The sequence below is a fragment of the Haematobia irritans genome, chromosome 4, assembly GCF_050003625.1.
Source record: "Haematobia irritans isolate KBUSLIRL chromosome 4, ASM5000362v1, whole genome shotgun sequence".
Taxonomy (NCBI): domain Eukaryota; kingdom Metazoa; phylum Arthropoda; class Insecta; order Diptera; family Muscidae; genus Haematobia; species Haematobia irritans.
Window position 1 is genome coordinate 175638467 of NC_134400.1, and position 22964 is coordinate 175661430.

At 34.5% G+C, this 22964-nt stretch overlaps 2 protein-coding genes across 2 annotated transcripts; one reads left to right on the forward strand and one right to left on the reverse strand.

Annotated features, from left to right (window-relative positions):
• Positions 1-2652: 2652 nt before the first annotated feature.
• l(3)80Fg (dnaJ homolog subfamily C member 16 l(3)80Fg) lies at positions 2653-5940 on the reverse strand. The gene has a single exon (XM_075304759.1). The coding sequence runs from the start codon at positions 5853-5855 to the stop codon at positions 3504-3506; it is 2352 nt and encodes a 783-aa protein (XP_075160874.1). The 5' UTR covers positions 5856-5940; the 3' UTR covers positions 2653-3503.
• Positions 5941-12263: 6323 nt separating this feature from the next.
• mTor (serine/threonine-protein kinase Tor) lies at positions 12264-22729 on the forward strand. The gene is made up of 5 exons (XM_075307973.1): positions 12264-12639; positions 12723-12940; positions 13001-13606; positions 15760-16487; positions 16545-22729. Exons 1-5 carry the CDS (start codon positions 12414-12416, stop codon positions 22234-22236), a joined length of 7470 nt encoding a protein of 2489 aa, XP_075164088.1. The 5' UTR covers positions 12264-12413; the 3' UTR covers positions 22237-22729.
• The last annotated feature ends 235 nt before the right edge of the window (positions 22730-22964 follow it).

Below are 22964 nucleotides of genomic sequence, written 5' to 3' on the forward strand. Positions count from 1 at the left end.
ACAAAATTAATAAACTGCCTGAATGCGGAATGTGGTAATTCCGAAACGTGCGTCCATCCAACCATCTTGCAGTCTATAGGGCTTTGCCCAAATAAATAAATTTGACAAATATTCTTTTCTCTGTTGGTTAAGCTACACTTGTAGTTTAGTCAATGTATGGTTTTAAGCTGCAATAAAAAACAAAAACAATGTTGAATTACAATTTTGACAAAATTTTCCATAGAAATATAATTTTGACAAAATTTTCTATAGAAATAAAATTTAGACAAAATTTTCTGTAGAAATAAAATTTTCTATAGAAATAAAATTTTGACAAAGTTTTCTATAGAAATAAAATTTTAACAAAATTTTCTATAGAAATAAAATTTTGATAAAATTTCCTATAGAAATAAAATTTTGACAAAATTTTTTATAAAATAAAATTTTGACAAATGTTCTATAGAAATAAAATTTTGACAAAATTTTCAATAGAAATAAAATTTTGAAAAATTTTTCAACAGATATAAAATTTTGACAAATTTTTCTATAGAAATAAAATTTTGACAAAATTTTCTATAGAAATAAAATTTTGACAAAATTTTCTATAGAAATAGAATTTTGACAAAATTTTCTATAGAAATAAAATTTTGACAAAATTTTCTATAGAAATAAAATTTTGACAAAATTTTCTATAGAAATACAATTTTGACAAAATTTTCTAAAAAAATAAAATTTTGACAAAATTTTCTATAGAAATAAATATTTGACAACATTTTCTATAGAAATAAAATTTTGACAAAATTTTCTATATAAATAAAATTTTGACAAAATTTTCTATAGAAATATTTGACAACATTTTCTATAAAAATAAAATATTGTTGAAATTTTCTATAGAAATAAACTTTTAACAAAATTTGCTATAGCAATAAAATTTTGACAAAATTTTCTATAGAAATAAAATTTTGACAAAATTTTCTATAGAAATAAAATTTTGACAAAATTTTCTATAGAAATAAAATTTTGACAAAATTTTCTATAGAAATAAAATTTTGACAAAATTTTCTATAGAAATAAAATTTTGACAAAATTTTCTATAGAAATAAAATTTTGACAAAATTTTCTATAGAAATAAAATTTTGACAAAAGTTTCTAATGGAATACAATTTTGACAAAATTTTCTATAGAAATTAAATTTAGACAAAATTTTCTGTAGAAATAAAATTTTCTATAGAAATAAAATTTTGACAAAGTTTTCTATAGAAATAAAATTTTGACAAAATTTTCTATAGAAATAGAATTTTGACAAAATTTTCTATAGAAATAAAATTTTGACAAAATTTTCTATAGAAATAAAATTTTGACAAAATTTTCTATAGAAGTAAATATTTGACAACATTTTCTATAAACATAAAATTTTGACAAAATTTTCTATAGAAATAAAATTTTGACAGAAGTTTCTAAAGAAATACAAAATTAATAAACTGCCTGAATGCGGAATGTGGTAATTCCGAAACGTGCGTCCATCCAACCATCTTGCAGTCTATAGGGCTTTGCCCAAATAAATAAATTTGACAAATATTCTTTTCTCTGTTGGTTAAGCTACACTTGTAGTTTAGTCAATGTATGGTTTTAAGCTGCAATAAAAAACAAAAACAATGTTGAATTACAATTTTGACAAAATTTTCCATAGAAATATAATTTTGACAAAATTTTCTATAGAAATAAAATTTAGACAAAATTTTCTGTAGAAATAAAATTTTCTATAGAAATAAAATTTTGACAAAGTTTTCTATAGAAATAAAATTTTAACAAAATTTTCTATAGAAATAAAATTTTGATAAAATTTCCTATAGAAATAAAATTTTGACAAAATTTTTTATAAAATAAAATTTTGACAAATGTTCTATAGAAATAAAATTTTGACAAAATTTTCAATAGAAATAAAATTTTGAAAAATTTTTCAACAGATATAAAATTTTGACAAATTTTTCTATAGAAATAAAATTTTGACAAAATTTTCTATAGAAATAAAATTTTGACAAAATTTTCTATAGAAATAAAATTTTGACAAATTTTTCTATAGAAATAACTATTTGACAAAATTTTCGATAGAAATAAAATGATGACAAAATTTTCTATCGAAATAAAATTTTGACAAAAGTTTCTAAAGAAATACAATTTTGACAAAATTTTCTAAAAAAATAAAATTTTTACAAAATTTTCCATAGAAATATAATTTTGACAAAATTTTCTATAGAAATAAATTTTTGACAAAATATTATATAGAAATAAAATTTTGACAAAATTTTCAATAGGAATAAAATTTTGAAAAATTTTTTATAGATTTAAAATGTTGAAAAAATTTGCTATCGAAATAAAGTTTTAACAAAATTTTCTATAGAAATAAAATTTTGACAAAATTTTCTGTAGAAATAAAATGTTGCAAAATAAGATTTTTTTGTTTGTTAGTTTTTTGGTAAATTTTTCTCACAAATTTGGTAGATTATTTTTGACTCGAGTGGCAAACGTTACAGAGAATCTAAAAATGACTGCAGAAAAATCAACATTAACTTAAAGATTGGATTCAGCCTTTTTAAACTGCTACAATAAAACGCCAAAAAATTCTATGGGCCAACGGTTTGAGTTTAATAAAAATAGATTAATAAAAACACGTTTATTTTTTTAAACATATTTGTGTATTGTAATAATTGCATTTATTTAAATCTGATTTAAAATTTATTGTGAATAATAGTAATAAATATTATATTGTAAGCTTACAAAACTATTTTTTTTGGTGTGAACATATATTATGAGTGTATTTATGTAGGTATGTAGATTATTTGTTTGTTTTCTTTTATGTGTATTTTTATAATATTATATGATAGATGTATATTTTTTGTTGTTCAAGTTGACATTAACCCCTAGGGTTAACAAATAAAATAAAATGTGTATGAGTGTGTAATAATATATAACTTAAATGAAGGACAAAAAATCCCCATACATATTCATGTATGCATGTTTACTTTATGTGTAAGTATAATAAATATAAATAAAAATAAATTAATTAAATTAAATAAAATAAAAATAATTCAACAAGGAAACAATTCATTATAAAATTGTCTTAGTCCATAGACTTTATTTTTTGGTATTTTGACTAGGAAAATGAAGTAACCTATACTTATGGTATTATGGTTTCAGTTTGCCATCTATGCCAAACTGTCATTTGATTTATTCCATCGAAAGATGTGGTCGTATCGTAAACTAGGTTTTTGTTAAAGATCTGTATGTAGGTTATTGCATGTAAATGTATCGTTTCGTTTTACATTTCGTATTTTACTTTTTTTTTGTTTTTATGCTGGCAAGTTTAAAAATTTTTTGGTTTAAATTTTTCTATTATTTTGGTAAATTAGCTATGTAAGACTAGTACTAGTATTGAGTATTATTGGCTCAATGCTTACTGGCTGGCTGTAAGATAGACATGGCACAGAAATCCTCCCAGACATCGTTAAGCTAGGCACATGCCTTTACTTCGTGGGGAACTCAGGCCAATAGTTGATATAATATCTGTGTGTTGAGCCTTCGAAAAGGCGATCCAACCAATTACTAAGGCCATCCAATAAATTACCTTCTAACAGAACCTTAGGCTCGTTATCCTCGGAATCATCTGAATTAGCAGGATTGAAAAATGCCCCTATTTCTGGATCATCGGGTCGCTGTATAAGTTGTCGGGTGATTTTTTCCATTCGTTTAACGCCACGTGTTGTTTCTGGATGTTTGGCATGATACATACAAAAATATTTACGATGACCATTCAATGCCAATACCGTACCCACACAATTACGAGGATTTATGTGTAGGGTCTTTGAATCACCCAGACCTTGACGCAGCAGTTCAGAATACCATGACAGACCCTTATCTATTAGCATATGGCCAAACATTAAGGTTTTATTTCTGCGATAGGGCCATACAGCCTTGTGGAAAGGCGGTATTAGCTTGGGTCTTGATTGTAAATCCGTAATGAGTATAATTGTTCTACAACCTGGCTTCAAGAGCCTTATAAGGCCATTGTATTTTTCTGCTCTCAATTCATGCAGTCTTAATTCGGGTTGTTGTTGGCATTTCGCCTTGGCACCTGCCTTGGGAGAAAGTTCCCCTTTGGCTTTTAGGTTCTCCTCTTCGGCACGAACAAAGTAGACCATGACATAGCCTACAGCAAACATAAATGCAATGGTACCCAGCAAAGAGAGTGCAGCCAATACATGCTGCTCCTCAATGGTATCCACTAAATAATCATAGATATTGAACACTTTGTTTATCCAGTTGTGTATGAAACCTTGGGCATGTTCATCTAGAAGGTTCTTCACAAATGCCTCATAGCTCAAGGCCTCCGATGTTTTCAAAAGCTTCTGTATGGTATGATCAATTTGTTGTTTGGTATGGTTTATGAGGTGATCAGATGATGGATGATCTTTTAGGTCCAAACTGGCATCGTGCACCCATTCATATTTGATATGCGAGGTATCGCGACGCCACAACACCACTATGCGCAATAATTTCTCATTATCCGACCCCTGCGATATGGCATTGATAAAGTCCAGTTGCTTCTCTTTGTATATGTAGGCAAATCGCACTTTTTCCAAGCTGTAAGCACTTTGCAGAGCTATATTGCGCAAAGCCCCACGAGCAAAGTTGTGCTCCTCTGAATTTTCTGTTATAAGAACAACACACAGCCTTTTACGTGGACGATTCCATTCCGCAGGGCAAATGCCTTCAAGAATTTCCTGGGAAGATAGGCGTGGCAGCATTAAATATTGATTTGAAGCTATAATGCTGTTCAAGGTCTGAGTCGGTATATCAGCCATAGAAACGCTGGCCACTGGCCTTTCCACATACTCATTAAATATCAACAAAGTATCTAGATTGGGATGAATTTGGAAACGTTCCCGAATTTCTTTGCAATTTGCATTATCCAAGTGGACCAAACCAAATTGTACACGATTGCGAAATTGAAAGGCTGCCAAGAGGTAACGGAGACGTGTTTGATTGCGTGGCTCCAAAATTAGAGCCCTTACTTTGTTATCCATCCAACCGTTAAGGAAATCATCAATATTGCTGTCATCAACTTTAATCGCCATTCGGTAAGGCAATTTTCTTCGTATAAAGTCCACTACTTTCTGTGGACTAATTGTGTTCTCTCTATACACATAGTTATGCCCATTCAATACAAACACCATGCTGGGCAAGTCATTAAGTCCTGCATTGCGGAAAAGTCTTTGCTCATGGGCAGCATTTACTGTGGCAAATTGTACTCCCAATGGCTCTAGGATGTCTATGAGTTTCTTGAAAGCACCCACTAGACGTGTGCATCGGAAACACCAGTCGTTATAGAACATTAATATATACGGCACACTACGGCTCTTCTCAAGTATGGTTTGCTCATAATAATTCGTAGTCACCGACAGCTTGTGATAGATACTAATGTCGTGGTCGAAGTGGAATTGCTTGCCAAAGAATTCCTCCAGTGGATCTGTAGCAAATCGACCATAATTGCTGTAATCGTGTTTTTGTTTGTACATATGCGAATCCTCGTTGGTCACACCATGTTGGTCATATAGCCTTCGCCGATCTGAGTCACTCAATAACTCGTAGGCCTTTTTAATTTTCACAAATTTCAATTCAGCATCCGGGTGACTATTTTTATCTGGGTGCCATTCTTTGGCCAGCTGCTTATATGCTTTGCGTATCTCTTGACTACTAGCGTGCCTAGTTAATCCCAGAACTTTATAAGGGTCCTCGGATGTTTGGGCTACTACGAAACTTACGATTATTATCAGTAAAAGTATAAAATGCTTGTGATCAATCTGGAAAAGAGCCATGACGGGCTATTTTCGGTGCAGAGAAAAAAAAATAATCCACCCAAAAAAAACCACTGCCAGTACGATGAATGAAAAAATTACTGAACAGAGTTGTATTTCAATTTATAGGTTTTGCAACATCCCTGTACTTAAATGGTATCTTTAACATGACATTCGTATTTGTTTTGATTTTAATTTTCGTAATTTATCTACCGATGTATTTATTGGAATTTTATTTTTCTCAACCACAAACAATGTATACTTGTTTTAAATTGTTCCGATTCTCAGAAAATTTGCGGAAAACTTGGAAACTAATCTTGGAACATCACATTTTCTTTTAGAAAGCGAAGAGCAAAACAAACAGTACATAAAACACCAACGCACATACACAATCAAACGAACATATTTGTTTACAGGTGAAAACGTATATGGGACGTTCAGACCAGGAGTTATAGAAAAATAAAGGGTGGTTAAATTGTAAGGGCCGATGTTGAATGTGAACCACACCTAAACGCCAAGCTTTTTTCCGAATTTTATTTGACATTTCTCTATTTCAGACTTACTCAATTTGAATCATGGAGAGATATACAATCCAACAACGTGTTAAAGTTATCCAGACTTATTATGAAAATGGGCGTTCATTTTCGAAGAAAATCATCTTCAGTGATGAGGCACATTTTCACCTCAGTGGATTCGTCAATAAACAGAATTGCCGCATTTGGGCGAATGAGAATCCAAGAGTGATTGTCGAAAAACCAATGCACCCACAAAGAGTGACTGTTTGGTGCGGTTTATGGGCTGGCGGCATCATCGGGCCGTATTTTTCCAAAATGAGGCCGGTCAGGCAGCTGCTGTGAATGGTGTTCGCTATCGTGAGATGATAACAATCTTTTTATGGCCGAATTGGAAGATATGGATGTGGACGATATGTGGTTTCAGCAGGACGGTGCCACTTGCCACACACCTAACGAAACAATGGCTCTTTTGCTCAACAAATTCAATCGCCGTGTTATCTCACGTAATGGCGATGTCAATTGGCCGCCAAGATCATGTGATTTGACTTTTTTCTTTGGAGTTATTTGAAAGAAATGGCCCTGCCAACATTTTTTGAATTTGGGGGCGCTTCTGAGAATCCCCACTACGTCGAAAACAATCATATACGATATCTAAAACTCCTCGGAAAAGCACCGTCACTATTGAGAAGTTGTACCACGCCAAGTTACTACAAAAAAGTATCGCATGAGTGCAATTATTAGGTGCCCTTCTGGATACATTCAGAAGGACGCCAATAAGAGCCCTTCAAACAATCAGACAAAGTGCATTTTAAGATAGTTGTAAAAGAATCATTGTGGTCAAGTAATAGATGTTTATTAATTTTATTAAACATTTATAAATTCTCAAAAATAAAACTTTTATACGACTATCATATCACATTTAACATATTTTTATGCATTTATAAAAGATTGATGTTGAGTTACAAGTTGCAATTTTCATGTTGTAGCGTCTATCAGCTAGTGCTTTTATTCCCAATGGAGGCAGCGTGTCTTGAAAAATATTTGAAAAACTATCACTTTATTCCATTTGGAAAGTCAAAAATTGTTCACCAATATACCTTTATCATTTTTATTTATTATCATTTTTATTTAAATAAATTATAGAAGCTAGTTGTGCTTGGTGTTTCACAAAATATAAAGTGGATCTTGTAACAATAGTGATGGCAAAATACTTTCATGCGAATAATGATGACGAAATACTATCACAGTTGGCGATTGTTGCAGTGTCACTTACGAGTCTGTGGTAGCGATGAGGATGAAATGGAACTTTGAAATGCTAGCAGGGGGTGTACGTCGATAAGCCAGCAACAATTCAAGTGCTAAAGGATGAGATAATTCGGCACATTAACGGCATAGAACCTCCATTATGCCTCAGCGTCATCGAAAATTTGGACCATCGGATGAAGGTGTGCCCCCGAGGTCGCGGCGCCCATTTGGCCGATATTTTGTTCCATACATAATTGAGTAATACCAATATATCATAATAAAACAAAATTACAATAATTTCCTAAATAGTTTGTGTTTTATTCAAAATCAACATCGGCCCTTGAAATTTTAACCACCCTTTATTTGAATACTACGCTCACACTACCCTCGAAAGGCAATTTACATTTCCATACAAAAGCGAGAAATGGCAAAAAAGGATATTTCATGTATAACAGATTGTTGCTGTATGTCGAACGAGCTCTATCGATCGACTGAAATCGAAGCAAACAGCTGAATTTATAACCAAAAGTCAGCTGCATTTCAGTCGATCGACAGGGCTCGTTCGACATACAGAGACTGGCAGTAATACTACGTTCGCACTAGGCACGAAATCTCGCCTTTAAGCGTAGTACTAAGATCACGTTTTCGCACGAAAAACTGTTATACTCCATATAAAAAATGTTAGCGCGGAATAAATGCGAAATATTTGTTTTAAGCATTTTAAAGCACATATTTATACAGCCCTGGATTTTTCGCACGAAAAAATAGGTAGGCATATTATTTCGCATAAATAAGGTAACATCCCTGGGTTTGAGATCCTACATACGGAGATAGATGAAGATATTCGTTTTTGGCAGATACGAACTTAGTACTAAGCACTAAAACTAAAATGTATTTACAAATCCCAAGTTGTTGTACCGACAAAATAACGAGATTTCGTTGATTCGAGGATTTAGCAGCTGTTTGTTGTTTACAAGTAGAAAAAGTAAACATTGGGACACTTGTCAGTTCATGGTGAATATTATGATTTTAACATAAAATTAACCGAATTCTTTTGACTTAAGATAAATATATAAAAACAAACACGAACCCATATGAGCACACGCACATATACACTCATCTACAATGAAAATTGGGACAGGGTTGCAAAAAGCGAGAGAAAGAGATTTTATTAAAATCCTCTACGAGCCAGCTGATATTTGATTTTTGCAAATCTACTGAAATCTAGGAAGATTTCGGCTAAAATCCCACTTTAAGGCCGGTACTCTGTTCGGTTTTCGCGTTAAAACTCCATATAAAATCAAAAAAAAAAAAATGCGAAAAACTAGCGAAATATTTTCCATTTGTTGTATTTTGTTTTTGTTTTTTTTTTAGTTGAAAAACTGACGTTTATAGAGTGGCGCCATTTGCAATGTGAATTAAGAAATAATTTATTTATTAAAACTATTTGTGTGGTTTCCCGGCCAACATTTTTTGAATTTGACGGCGCTTCTGAGAATCCCCACCACATCGAAAACAATCGTATATGACATCCATAACTCGTCGGAAAAGCGACGTCACTATTGAGAAGTTGTACCACGCCGAGTTACTATAAAAAAGTATCGCATGAGTGCAATTATTAGGTGCCTTTTTTAATAAATTTAGAACGACGCCAATAAGAGCCCCTTCAAACAATCAGAAAGAGTGTATTTTAAGATAGATGTAAAATAATCATTGCGGTCAAGTAAAACACGATTGTTTAGGATGTTTATTAATTTGATTAGACATTTATAAATTCTTATAAATATAACATTTATACCACTATCACAACACATTTAACATAATTTGTTTCATTAATAATTTACCGATTATTTAGTCATCGCCGACAATTCGTATCGAGTGGACACTCTGTAAGATTCTTAACAAACACAGACATTCCATCCGGAAAAACTTATAATCTGTAATGCGTCTTACAGAATATCAAAATTCCGTATGGATTGTCTGTGTTTGTAAAGAATCTTACAGTGTGTCCAATTGATACGACAATTCGTTGATGACTAAATAATCGACACGACCACTGTCGTCCGGATAAACTTATACAGCCGTATTCATAAAAAGTTGATTGACGTTTATGAACGATTGATAAATTATTTCGTGAAAAATAGCATTCATAAACGATTAATAGCTTACCAAACCTTTAACAAGTCTTTGGTAAATTGTCAAAATTTATTGTAGGATGTACCCTTCTTTAACTCTTTGATAAAATTGCAAAATGCTTTTTTTGGGCAATACCTATAAATTTATCGCTGTTTTATGCTATTTTGTATATATAATGAAATGATTAGTCAAGCTCGAGGTCTTTATGTTTTTATTTATTTATTTATTTGTCGATATTTCGCCTTAATATGTAAGGCATTTTCAAGGCAACATATCAAAATAACATAAAACAAATACGTAATAAGCCAAGCATGTTTACATTCTTTTACATTGAATTCTCTTTTTTCACTTACATTAACAATAGTACAAAAAACACAAACAAAACTTAAAGTTTATTTATCAACCTGTTCGGTCTCCGTTTGTTTTGTCACTGACGTCTTCTATGCGTTATTGGACTTTGTTCATTCGTTGAACCAACAAGCGATAGTTGCTTGCACATCCCTCTATGTCTGCTTTGTGGTTCATACGTTTTGTTGTTGTTGTGTTGATGATGTGTAATGTTTCTAATGTAAGTCTCTTATTGTAATTTATCTCGTTATCTATCACTCTCACTCCTTCTAAGTCTGGTTCATGCTTTTTTCTTGCACAGTGTTCTGCTAATGCCGTTTTTTGGTTTGCATTTCTGTTTCTTAATTTTATATCTGATTTGTGTCCTGCTAATCTAGATTTTAGTTTGTTCTTTGTGGTTCCAATATAAATTTTTGGACATTGTGTTAGGCCATCGCCGTTGCATTCTATTTTGTAAATAACATTTGATTTGTCCAGTTTGCCAACTTTTGATTTGGTGTTCGTAAATAGAGATTGAAGTGTATTTGAAGTCTTGTGGGCAATTTTATATTTTGATTTATCTATACATTCTGAATTTTCAAATCTTTCCGAAAGTTTAGGTACGTAAATGACCGATTTGTAAATTCGTGGTTCTTTGTCTTTTGGATGAAGTTATGTGCAGTATTTATGATAATTCGTTTCGGGTGTTTGGAATAATAATTCAGTAATCTTCCCGAAGATGTAGGTTTCTGGTACCAGTCAATTAGTATGTTATTCTTGTCTCTTGATAGCCGCATATCCAAATACGGTAGGGAGCCGTTTTCTTCTTTTTCTATTGTAAACTTAATATTTGCGTCAAAACTATTGAATTAGACTTCGAGCTTGACTAATCATTTCATTATATATTGATAAAAGGTCGAATAAAAAGAAAATTAATATTTTGTATATCATTATATGCCAATGCGTATAAAATGGGCGATCTTTTCTTATAAAATCCATATAATCCAAATAAGAGAACTGCAGAAATAGACGTACAAAATTCATACCAACCAATATTATGTAAATTTAACGTCATCTTAAACTTCCTTTTGTTACTTTAATGAAAAATGCGTCGAAAATTAGCTCGAGAAATTAAATAGATGAATTCCATTATATTTGTGATGTGTTTTTAATAACAATTAACTTTATAACTTTATATTCGAATACAATCCGGTTCGATTAATACTAATATTGATACTAACATATTGACTAATTATAAAATGATTGTATATTGTGAGTAATACATTCTGTATAAATTAATTTAGCCTGAAAAATTATGTTTCGCCACAAAATCATTAAAATGTTGAGACTTTATTTTTATTAAGATCAACCGGTTATAATTCGATCTTCATCACCACGATTAAAATGACAAGATGTAACGACATGTGTTGCCACCTGATCACTAAAAACGCATGATGACTATAATAGTGTTATTAATGATTAATGAATACCTATTTTTATATAAGGCTTATAGAATAAAAAGAGCGTGATAGCTATCACTGGTTTAGAGTGCACGTTAATGATTTTTTATGAATAAAGGTGGAATTACATACAATGCGGTCAAGCGTGCGTACGTTGTATTCGAATGCTTTGACGAATACGATTCTTCCATTGAGTTACACAGAATGCATCGGAACACCAATGAATTTGCTGATCATATTCCTTGTCCCTGTGCTTTTTATTATGATTTTGTATTCCACGCACTTTTTAATGTATAGAATATTATGTTAAAATACATATCAATCAATAATTCCTCGTCAATATTTTAGATTGACTTTCGGTTCTTGATTTGTTTACATGTTGTTTAATGTTGTCAACGCATTGAGAAGTTAAAAGTTCGTCAACTTTATGCGTCATATGCATACGTTACTTTTGTCGTGTGACTCAAACAACAGTAGTTTCCACATTTTAACTTTTTTTGACAATAATATATAACGTACGCACGCATGCTCGCATGGTATGTAATTCCACCTTAAGGCCGATAGACTGCAAGGCGCATGAGACGCATAATGTGAACGTAGTATCATTACCACCCTTTATGTTTTGTGTACGCAAAGCGATATGCTAAGCGTAGCGCATTTCACCGAAAACTATTTTCATTTAGTTGCTGTCATACATCTTGTACCCAAATCTAATGTTTGACAGTTCACAGTCATAAGAATCCGAAAAGAAGTCGAGTGTATTTTTGCCATTGCCTGAAATGTAGAAAACTTTTTAGAATTTTATACGAAAACGCGTTAAAATTATAGAAAAAAGTGCATGGTATCAGATAATCGAGAGTTTAGTTTGTATTTCTTAAACAGGAAGACACAAAATCATGTCGACGACATCGATTGTGCAACAATTCGTGACGGGACTCAAGTCCCGGAATCGCGGCATGCAGAGCAAAGCAGCACAGGACCTTTTCCTCTATGTCAAAACGGAACTTCGAGAAATGTCCCAGGAGGAATTGGTTCAATTCTTCGACGATTTCAATCACCAAATCTTTAGTATGGTGATGTCCACAGATATCAACGAAAAGAAGGGGGGTGTTTTGGCCATAAGTGAGTACAAAACGATATTTAGTCAGCATGGTGGTAAGCCGGTAAATTGTGAAATTACTTTCATGCCTCTTTTTATATTTCAGAGTGCCTAATTAGCGGTGATGTTGTAAATACCATGAAACGCATAACTCCTTACTATAATCACTTGCGGGATTTGCTGCCTTGCAATGATGTCTCTGTTATGGAAATTGCTGCTCGTACTTTGGTGAAATTAGCCAATTTGCCAGGTTCCAAGGGGGCTGAATCGTTTGAATTCGATATAAAAAGAGCATTTGAATGGCTTAGCGGTGATAGACATGAGGTAATTTTGAGTTTTGAGAAAATTTAAATCGTACCTAAAACGTATCCTTTCCCATTTCAGTATCGCCGTCATGCTGCTGTTTTTATTTTACGTGAATTGGCTGTGGCTATGCCCACATACTTTTACCAGCAAATTTCAACGTTTTTTGATCACATTTTTAATGCTATATTTGATCCTAAACCTGCTATACGTGAGTCGGCGGGAGAAGCTTTACGAGCTGCCCTTATTGTAACTTCACAACGTGAAAACACCAAACAATCAAGTGAACCACAGTGGTATAAAATATCCTATGCTGAAGCCTGCAAAAGTTTCAATGAAGATGTTGCAGTGCAACCAAAAGAATCCAAGGGTATGACACGCGATGATCGTATACATGGTAGTATGATTATATTCAATGAACTATTTCGCTGCTCCAATGCTGCTTGGGAGCGTCGCTACAATACTTTGAAGGCTTTATTACCAGATACATTATCGGGTAAACTTGGCGATGGTTCAGCAGCTTCATATGTGACAGTTGCCAATGGTAGCGGTAATTCTGGCATCAGCAGCCATCAGTTGACAACAATTGTACCACGTTTGAAAGCTCCTTTTATAAAGAAACTTGGTTCAACACGTTTGGTAGAATTAGGTGATGGTCAGCAAGGAGGTGGACACAAATTTAATGGGGTAAGAAATATCTCTGCCTATGAAAATAATACTATACTTGTCCAGTTATCTTTTGGCATGAAAATCTACATTCTTAAGATGGATGAATACCAAGTTCGTATTTCACTGAGAAAATCATAATTTTTACCACATTTTTTTCTTTTAAATAAAATTAATTTCCTTTCTACTCATAATGAGATGCGACAAGTGCATATGATATTTCCATACGTTTTTAATTTCTATTTTCACATGTGACACAAGAAATACCCACCTTTAATTAGACTGGGTTGGGATGAGTTAGAGTGACAGTCCGTAATTTAAGGCTTAGATACCAACTCGAACATGAAATGATAAACTCATTCTAGATCCATAAAACCAATACAATACAAAATTTAAGTAACATTTGTAAAACCAAGATTTTCAGCAGGTGTAAAACAAATTTACATCTTAAAGTTGTCCAAAACTTTTGAGGGTCATTCTACCGAAGACTTAGGCGTCCTACATACATCCCGTAAGATATAACGGAAAACTTCCCTAATACCATTTTATGCCTTTGGGGAAGTAGCTAAACATATAACTTGTTATCGCCAACGCCACCTATATTTGAATAGAAATGTTCTATACGAATACCTTAACATGAAGCCATATATTGCTGCACAAAACGCAGAAGAAGCGAGACTTATAGTTTTTAAAGATATTGATTTTATAGGTCAAATTTTATTTTTTATTGAAAAATTTGCTAATATTTTGTTTCTATAGAAAATTTTGTCAAAATTTTATTTCTATAGAAAATTTTGTCAACATTTTATTTCTATAGAAAATTTTGTCAACATTTTATTTCTATAGAAAATTTTGTCAAAATTTTATTTCTATAGAAAATTTTGTCAAAATTTTATTTCTATTGAAAATTTTGTCAAAATTTTATTTCTATAGAAAATTTTATATATTTTATTTCTATAGGAAATTTTATCAAAATTTTATTTCTATAGGAAATTTTATCAAAATTTTATTTCTATAGGAAATGTTATTTCTATAGAAAATATTGTGAAAATTTTATTTCTATAGAAAATATTGTGAAAATTTTATTTCTATAGAAAATTTTGTCAAAATTGTATTTCTATAGAAAATTTTGTCAAAATTTTATTTCTATAGAAAATTTTGTCAAAATTTTATTTCTATAGAAAATTTTGTCAAAATTTTATTTCTATAGAAAATTTTGTCAAAATTTTATTTCTATAGGAAATTTTATCAAAATTTTATTTCTATAGAAAATTTTATCAAAATTGTATTTCTATAGGAAATTTTATGAAAATTTTATTTCTATAGGAAATTTTATCAAAATTTTATTTCTATAGGAAATTTTATTTCTATAGAAAATATTGTCAAAATTTTATTTCTATAGAAAATATTGTCAAAATTTTATTTCTACAGAAAATGTTGTCAACATTTTATTTCTATAGAAGATTTCGTTGAAATTTTATTTCTAGAGACAATTTGTAAAGTACTTCTTAGTTGGGGAGGAATATTCTGCAAAATCTACCAAAATCAAAATTTATACCAGTCTGTCAAACAATAAAAAATCTACCATTATCAACAGTATTATTGAGAGGGGATAATCCACAGCTGAAAAACTTTTTGGTGTTCGGTCGAAACTGCGATTAAACTCACGACCCTTTGTATGCAGTGGCCATTCTAACCACTGCACTACCCTTCCGATTTATAGTACAAGTTGGTCTATTTTGGTTCATAACGCCATTTTGTTAACGATCTCATGTCCGACATATGATGATATTCTCGATAAGTCTGTTTTTATTCCACATTCATTCACATCGTCTAGCAAATTTTATTTTCACAAAATACAAAACGAAAAGTCGAAGTCGACTATTCTTCAATTTCAACAAATTGAGCTAATTTTGACCAAAATCTTCCAAAACCCAAACGCTGCTATGCCGCACAAGAATGATTGTCAATGGCAATTCGTTTGGGTGATGAATAATCGTCTCATAGGTCTCTCCAACACGTTCCAATGTCATCAGGATCTATTTGAGTTATATGATTCGATTATAAAATCACAAAATAAAATAAAAAAAAACATAATTTTAGGATTCATAGATCATTGTTAAGGATTCTGTGACGAAACTTGTTATTGATAGGAATTTTCTTTTTACTTTCAGTCCAATGTCTTGGAGTCATCATATGCCCGTGAAGTTATCATGGAACATTATACTATTATTTGCGATAACATCATGGAACAAAGATTATCAAAATCGCCTTATGTACAACAGGCACTTCTTCAAATTCTTCCCCGGCTTGCAGCAATAAATCGAGAAGTCTTCGTCCAAAAATATCTGTTGAAATGCATTAGTCATTTGCTAACGGTGCTCAAAAGTAAGGAAAAGGATCGCAATATAGCATATATAACAATTGGATATATAGCTGTGGCCGTAGAACGAGACATTGACAAACATTTAAAGACCATAATGTCCGCTATTAAAATGGCTTTGCCACCCAAAGAGGCGACAAGTAAACGTAAAGCTACAATTGATCCGGCAATATTTGCTTGCATCACATTGCTGGCAAATGCAGTTAAAGCTGGCATCACCGAGGATATACGAGAGATATTAGAGCAAATGTTTTCGACAGGTCTGTCACCGGCATTGACTGTTTGTCTGAGGGAATTGGCTGAGAATGTTCCATATCTGAAGTCCGCTATAGCAGAAGGGCTTATTGGCATTCTATCACAGATATTGATGAATAAACCGGCCGGCTATGGGGCAATGATGTCCATGTCAATGGATTCATCCATGAATTTATCTCAGGATGCGGCCACAATTGTTTTGGCTTTGCGCACTTTGGGAACATTCAACTTTGAGGAACAGAATATGTTGGATTTTGTGCAAAGGTAAGATGGTCATATTATGTATTTATCACTTCACCACTAATCATCTCTATTCTCTAGATGTGCCGACTATTTTATTAATCACGAACAACAAGAAATTCGTTTGGAAGCTGTGCAAACGTGTACGCGTCTCTTGAAACTTGCCGTTCAACAAGCCGACAGCAGTGAGAATTCCAAAACCCTAAGTGATACTGTGTCCTATGTAATTGAACGTTTGCTTATTGTGGCTATCACCGATGTAGACTGCAATGTACGTGTGCGCATACTTCGATCACTCGATGAAACATTCGATGCAGAATTGGCCCAACCAGAATCTCTGAGCGCTCTCTTTATAACCTTGAACGATGAGATTTTTGAGATACGTGAATTGGCCATGGTTACCATAGGTCGTCTCTCGGCCATGAATCCGGCCTATGTTATGCCTAAACTGAGGCGTGTTTTGGTTCAATTGCTAACTGAACTTGAACACTCCGGCATGAGTAGGAATAAAGAACAAAGTGCTCGTATGTTAGATCACTTGGTGATAAGCACACCTCGTCTAATATCGTCATACATGAATCCCATCCTAACCATTCTGGTGCCCAAGCTTCGTGAGTCCGAATCAAATCCGGGAGTTATTCTGAATGTTTTGCGTGCAGTGGGCGATTTGGCCGAAGTGAATGGTGGATCAAATGAAATGGAATTGTGGGCCGATGAATTACTTTCAATTTTATTGGAAATGTTAGGTGATGCTGGATCGCCTGACAAAAGAGGTGTAGCTTTGTGGACCCTTGGGCAGTTGATTAGTGCTACTGGTCGTGTGGTGACCCCCTATCATAAATATCCTGTTTTGATAGACATTTTGATTAATTTCCTAAAGACCGAGCAAAGAAAATCCATACGTCGTGAAACTATAAGAGTTTTGGGATTGTTGGGTGCCATGGATCCGTACAAGCACAAAATGAATAAAGGATTAATTGATAGCCAAAAAGATAGTGTATTGATATCCCTATCAGATTTTAAAGTTGAAGAGAACCAAGACATCTCCACTGCCGAACTTTTAGTAAATATGGGAAACATATTGGATGAATATTATCCAGCTGTGGCCATTGCCGCTCTAATGCGTATTCTCCGTGACCCCACACTATCCAGTCGCCACACAAGCGTTGTTCAAGCTGTCACCTATATTTTTCAGAGTTTGGGCATTAAATGTGTCCCATATTTGTCACAGGTTCTGCCCAGCCTATTGGAGAATGTACGAACAGCCAACAATAATCTCCGAGAATTTCTCTTTCAACAATTGGCCATTTTGGTGGAGATAGTCAGGCAACACATCATTACCTATATGAATGACATCTTCAAGCTTATCAAAGAGTTCTGGACCAATAATACCCCATTGCAGGTTACACTGATCAATTTAATAGAACAAATTGCTGTGGCTTTGGGAGGTGAATTTCGCAATTATTTGGCTCAACTAATACCCCAAATGCTACGAGTTTTGCAACATGACAACTCAAAAGATCGCAATGTGACAAAGCGCTTACTGCAGGCCCTACAGAAGTTTGGAAACAACTTGGATGACTATTTGCACTTAATTGTGCCACCCATTGTGAAACTCTTCGATTCACCCTATGTACCACAACAAGTTTCTCTATACGCTTTGGAGACGATTGACAATCTGGCCTGGAATTTAGATTTTACCGATTTCTCTTCACGTATTATACATCCGCTGGTACGTGTGCTCGACACCGATGCCGAATTAAGGGAACAGGCCATGACAACATTATGCTCTTTGGTAATTCAATTGGGTAAAAAATATTTGGTATTTGCCCCATTGGTTAATCGCACCATTGCCAAGCATAGAATTGCCAACTCCCAATACGAGAAATTAATGGCGAAATTACAATCCAATTCCACAATGTGTATGGATGAGGAATTCTTGATGAGGCAAGCAAAGTTTAAGCTGAATACTGCGGGAAATGTTATGAATGATGCCAATACAACCATCAAGAAGCTAAATGTTTCCACTAAACAATTGTGCATGGCATGGCAGGTGAATCGGCGGGTATCCAAAGACGATTGGGTGGAATGGTTGAAGCGTTTGTCCATAGGTCTGTTGAGGGAATCCCGATCACATGCTCTACGTGCTTGCCGTGTATTGGCCGAAGACTATGACAAGCTTTTGAGGGATCTTTTCAATGCGGCCTTCATATCATGTTGGACGGAATTGTCGCCGGAACACAAAAATGAATTGACTCAGTCCTTGATACAAGCCCTCCAAGTTACAGATATGCCCGAGATCACGCAGACAATATTAAATTTGGCTGAATTTATGGAGCACTGTGACAAAGATCCAATTTTAATCGATCCAAAATTATTGGGCACTCGAGCTATGGCTTGTCGGGCCTATGCAAAAGCTTTGCGTTACAAGGAGGAAGAGTTTATGACTCATCCGAAAGATCCGCTTGTCTTCGAATCGCTGATTTTGATCAATAATAAGCTTCAGCAAAAGGAAGCTGCCGAGGGTCTTCTAACAACATATCGCAATTCAGTGGGCAGTGATGAGCTAAGGGTCCAGGGCAGGTGGCATGAGAAGCTGCACAATTGGGATCAAGCCCTCAGTCACTATCAGAGGAATTTGCGTCAGGGCAGTGTTGATTTGGAATCGCGTTTAGGCAGTATGCGTTGTCTGGAGGCTTTAGGAGAATGGTCGCAGTTGAGCAAAGTATCCAAGCAAGAATGGGATAAATTTACCCCGGAAACTAAATCCAAGGCTGCTCCATTGGCTGCTGTTGCCTCATGGGGTTTGCAAGATTGGGAGTCAATGCACGAGTATGTAAAATGTATACCTGAAGATAGCCAGGATGGCTCCTTCTATAGGGCTGTGCTAGCCGTACATCATGATGAATTCGAATTGGCCCAACGTTTGATAGATGAAACTCGAGATTTACTCGATACTGAGTTAACATCGATGGCTGGTGAATCCTATGAAAGAGCCTATGGAGCTATGGTGTGTGTTCAAATGTTAGCCGAACTGGAAGAAGTCATACAATATAAACTGATACCAGAACGTAGAGAACCCCTAAAGGCAATGTGGTGGAAACGTCTACAGGGTGGTCAACGTATGGTTGAAGACTGGCGTCGTGTAATCCAAGTGCATTCTTTAGTCCTAAGTCCCCATGAGGATATTCACACATGGCTCAAGTATGCTTCACTCTGCCGCAAATCGGGTTCGTTGCAACAGTCTCACAAAACTTTGGTGATGTTATTAGGAGTAGATCCAAAAGAGAATCCTAAGGATCCCTTACCATACAAATTACCTCAAGTCACATATGCCTATACCAAACATATGGCTGCCTCGGACAATATGCAAATGGCCTATGATCAATTAAGCCGTTTTGTCAACACCTATAGCAGCCAATTGAGTTGTATGCCCGACACTGTTCACAAACAGGAAGATCATCGCCTACTGGCCCGATGCTATCTACGTTTGGCCACTTGGCAAAATGCGTTGCAAGGTCTAGATCCTGATGCTGTGCAAGGAGCCTTGGAATGTTTCGAAAAGGCTGCAGATTATGATCCCAACTGGTATAAGGCATGGCATTTGTATGCCTATATGAATTTCAAAGTGGTACAGGCCCAAAAGCAGACATTTGAAAATCTCAAATCACCCTTGGATCTACACAATTCGGCATTGCTTATGGAGAAGGAAAAAATGATGATCGAACAATATGCTGTCCCTGCTGTACATGGATTCTTTAGATCGATTAGCCTCATTAAGGGAAATTCACTTCAAGACACGCTACGCTTGCTTACTCTATGGTTCGATTATGGTCATCACTCTGAAGTGTATGATGCTTTGTTGTCCGACATGAAATTGATCGAAATTAACACATGGTTGCAGGTCATACCACAGCTAATAGCTCGCATTGATACGCACCGTAATTTGGTGGGGCAACTGATACATCAACTACTCATAGACATTGGCAAAAATCACCCGCAAGCATTGGTATATCCCCTAACAGTTGCTTCCAAATCTGCTTCAATGGCACGAAAGAATGCCGCCTTCAAGATCCTCGATTCAATGCGCAAACATTCACTCAATTTGGTGGAAGATACTATAATGATAAGTGAGGAATTGATTAGGGTGGCCATTTTGTGGCATGAGCAATGGCATGAGGGTTTGGAAGAAGCTTCTCGTCTATATTTCGGCGATCGCAATGTCAAAGGTATGTTTGACATCTTGGAGCCTCTTCATGCTATGTTGGTGCGGGGACCTCAAACTCTCAAGGAAACATCTTTCTCTCAGGCATATGGTAGGGAACTCACCGAGGCTTATGAATGGACCCAACGATATAAGACATCAAATGCCCTCACGGATTTAGATCATGCCTGGGACATCTACTATCATGTTTTCCAAAAGATTTCACGTCAATTGCCACAGTTAACTTCATTGGAATTGCCTTATGTGTCACCAAAGCTTCTGACTTGTAAAGACTTGGAATTGGCTGTGCCAGGATCGTATAATCCGGGCCAAGATTTGATAAAGATCAGCTACATAAAAACAAATCTCCAGGTTATTACATCTAAGCAAAGACCAAGAAAATTGTGCATACGTGGATCCAATGGCAAAGACTACATGTATTTGCTTAAGGGCCATGAAGATCTCAGGCAGGATGAGAGAGTCATGCAATTATTCTCTTTGGTAAATACCCTGCTGCTCGACGATCCCGATACGTTCCGAAGAAATTTGGCCATACAACGATATGCTGTTATACCCCTAAGCACTAACTCTGGCTTGATTGGCTGGGTGCCACATTGTGATACTTTACATACCCTAATAAGAGACTACCGGGACAAAAAGAAGGTGCCCCTGAATCAAGAGCATCGTACCATGCTAAGCATATCACCAGATTATGACCATTTGACATTGATGCAAAAGGTGGAAGTGTTTGAGTATGCATTGGATCAAACTCCCGGAGATGATTTATCAAAACTGCTATGGTTGAAATCTCCTTCCTCAGAGGTCTGGTTTGAGAGACGCACCAATTATACGCGTTCCCTGGCAGTTATGTCAATGGTAGGCTACATTTTAGGTTTGGGCGATAGACATCCTTCCAACCTCATGTTGGATCGCATGAGTGGTAAAATTCTACACATTGATTTTGGCGATTGCTTCGAAGTTGCCATGACCCGCGAGAAATTCCCTGAAAAAATACCTTTCCGTTTGACCAGAATGCTAATTAAGGCCATGGAAGTCACTGGTATTGAGGGTACATACAGGCGTACCTGCGAAAGTGTTATGCTAGTGTTGAGACGCAATAAAGATTCCCTAATGGCAGTGTTGGAAGCTTTTGTCTATGATCCCTTACTCAATTGGCGTTTGCTGGACACAGAGACTAAGAATCATCGCACCAAAAATCCTAATGAACCTGCCAACGCAGGTGGAGGTGGTGGTGGCAATGCTGGCGGTGGTAGCCTTAGTAATTCGATGGAAGACAGTAATATGTTACAGAGCAATACCATGGCCAAATCAAAGGCATATGATACACAATTCCCCAATGCTCTATTGGCGGCAAATGCCAATAATGCCGATATTACTAATAGCAAAGCCAGCAAGGTCATAAAACGGGTCAAGCGAAAATTGACGGGTACAGATTTTCAGACACAAACCAGTTATACGGTACAACAACAGGTTGATTTACTTATACAACAGGCAACAAATAATGAAAATCTCTGCCAGTGTTACATTGGTTGGTGTCCATTCTGGTAAAAATCAATCTATCCATATGCAAATAGAATATGAGAGTAAAAGGAATCTAGAAGATTTCTTGCTTAATTTAATCTTTTTACACAAAAGTACTTTAACGTCAAATATTTTTTTTTTTACAAACCCTTAACCCTATTGTAATTTCATTATCAATGTTTTATTTCCTATTATATTCTACATACATATATATTTTTAAGTTTCCACAAACACACACCACGTATACAAATATATAAAAGAAAATAAAAAAATCATTTTCTATTCTAATTTTTAAATTCAAAATCATATTTTAGCATTTAAGTTAATTAATATTAGGTTATAAGAAAACGTTTTTTTTATGTTTATATAAAATTTTTCTTCCTTGTTTGAAATGTGCACCCTCTAGTCGTAGTTGTGTGCTCCGTGTTTTTTTTTTTAGAAAATCGAAATAAATGTGAAACGAATCGAAATGTTTTGCAATAGCGAAGCTCGGAAGTCCTTAGACTTAAAACAACAAAAATATGCAATTTTCTTTTGTCATACATTTATAAAAATGAATTCAATAAAAAAGCCACAAAAAATATGTATATTGGAATTTGTTTATGTTGATAATGGGATTCATCGGAAGTTATACAAACTGATATTCAAAAGTTGAAAATTGTAGGGGTTGACTCCATGACCCAGGAGGGCCATTGCATAACTGTGGCTCCCACGTAAAGTTGAATACTATGTTCCGTTTTCAAGCTGAAAACCAG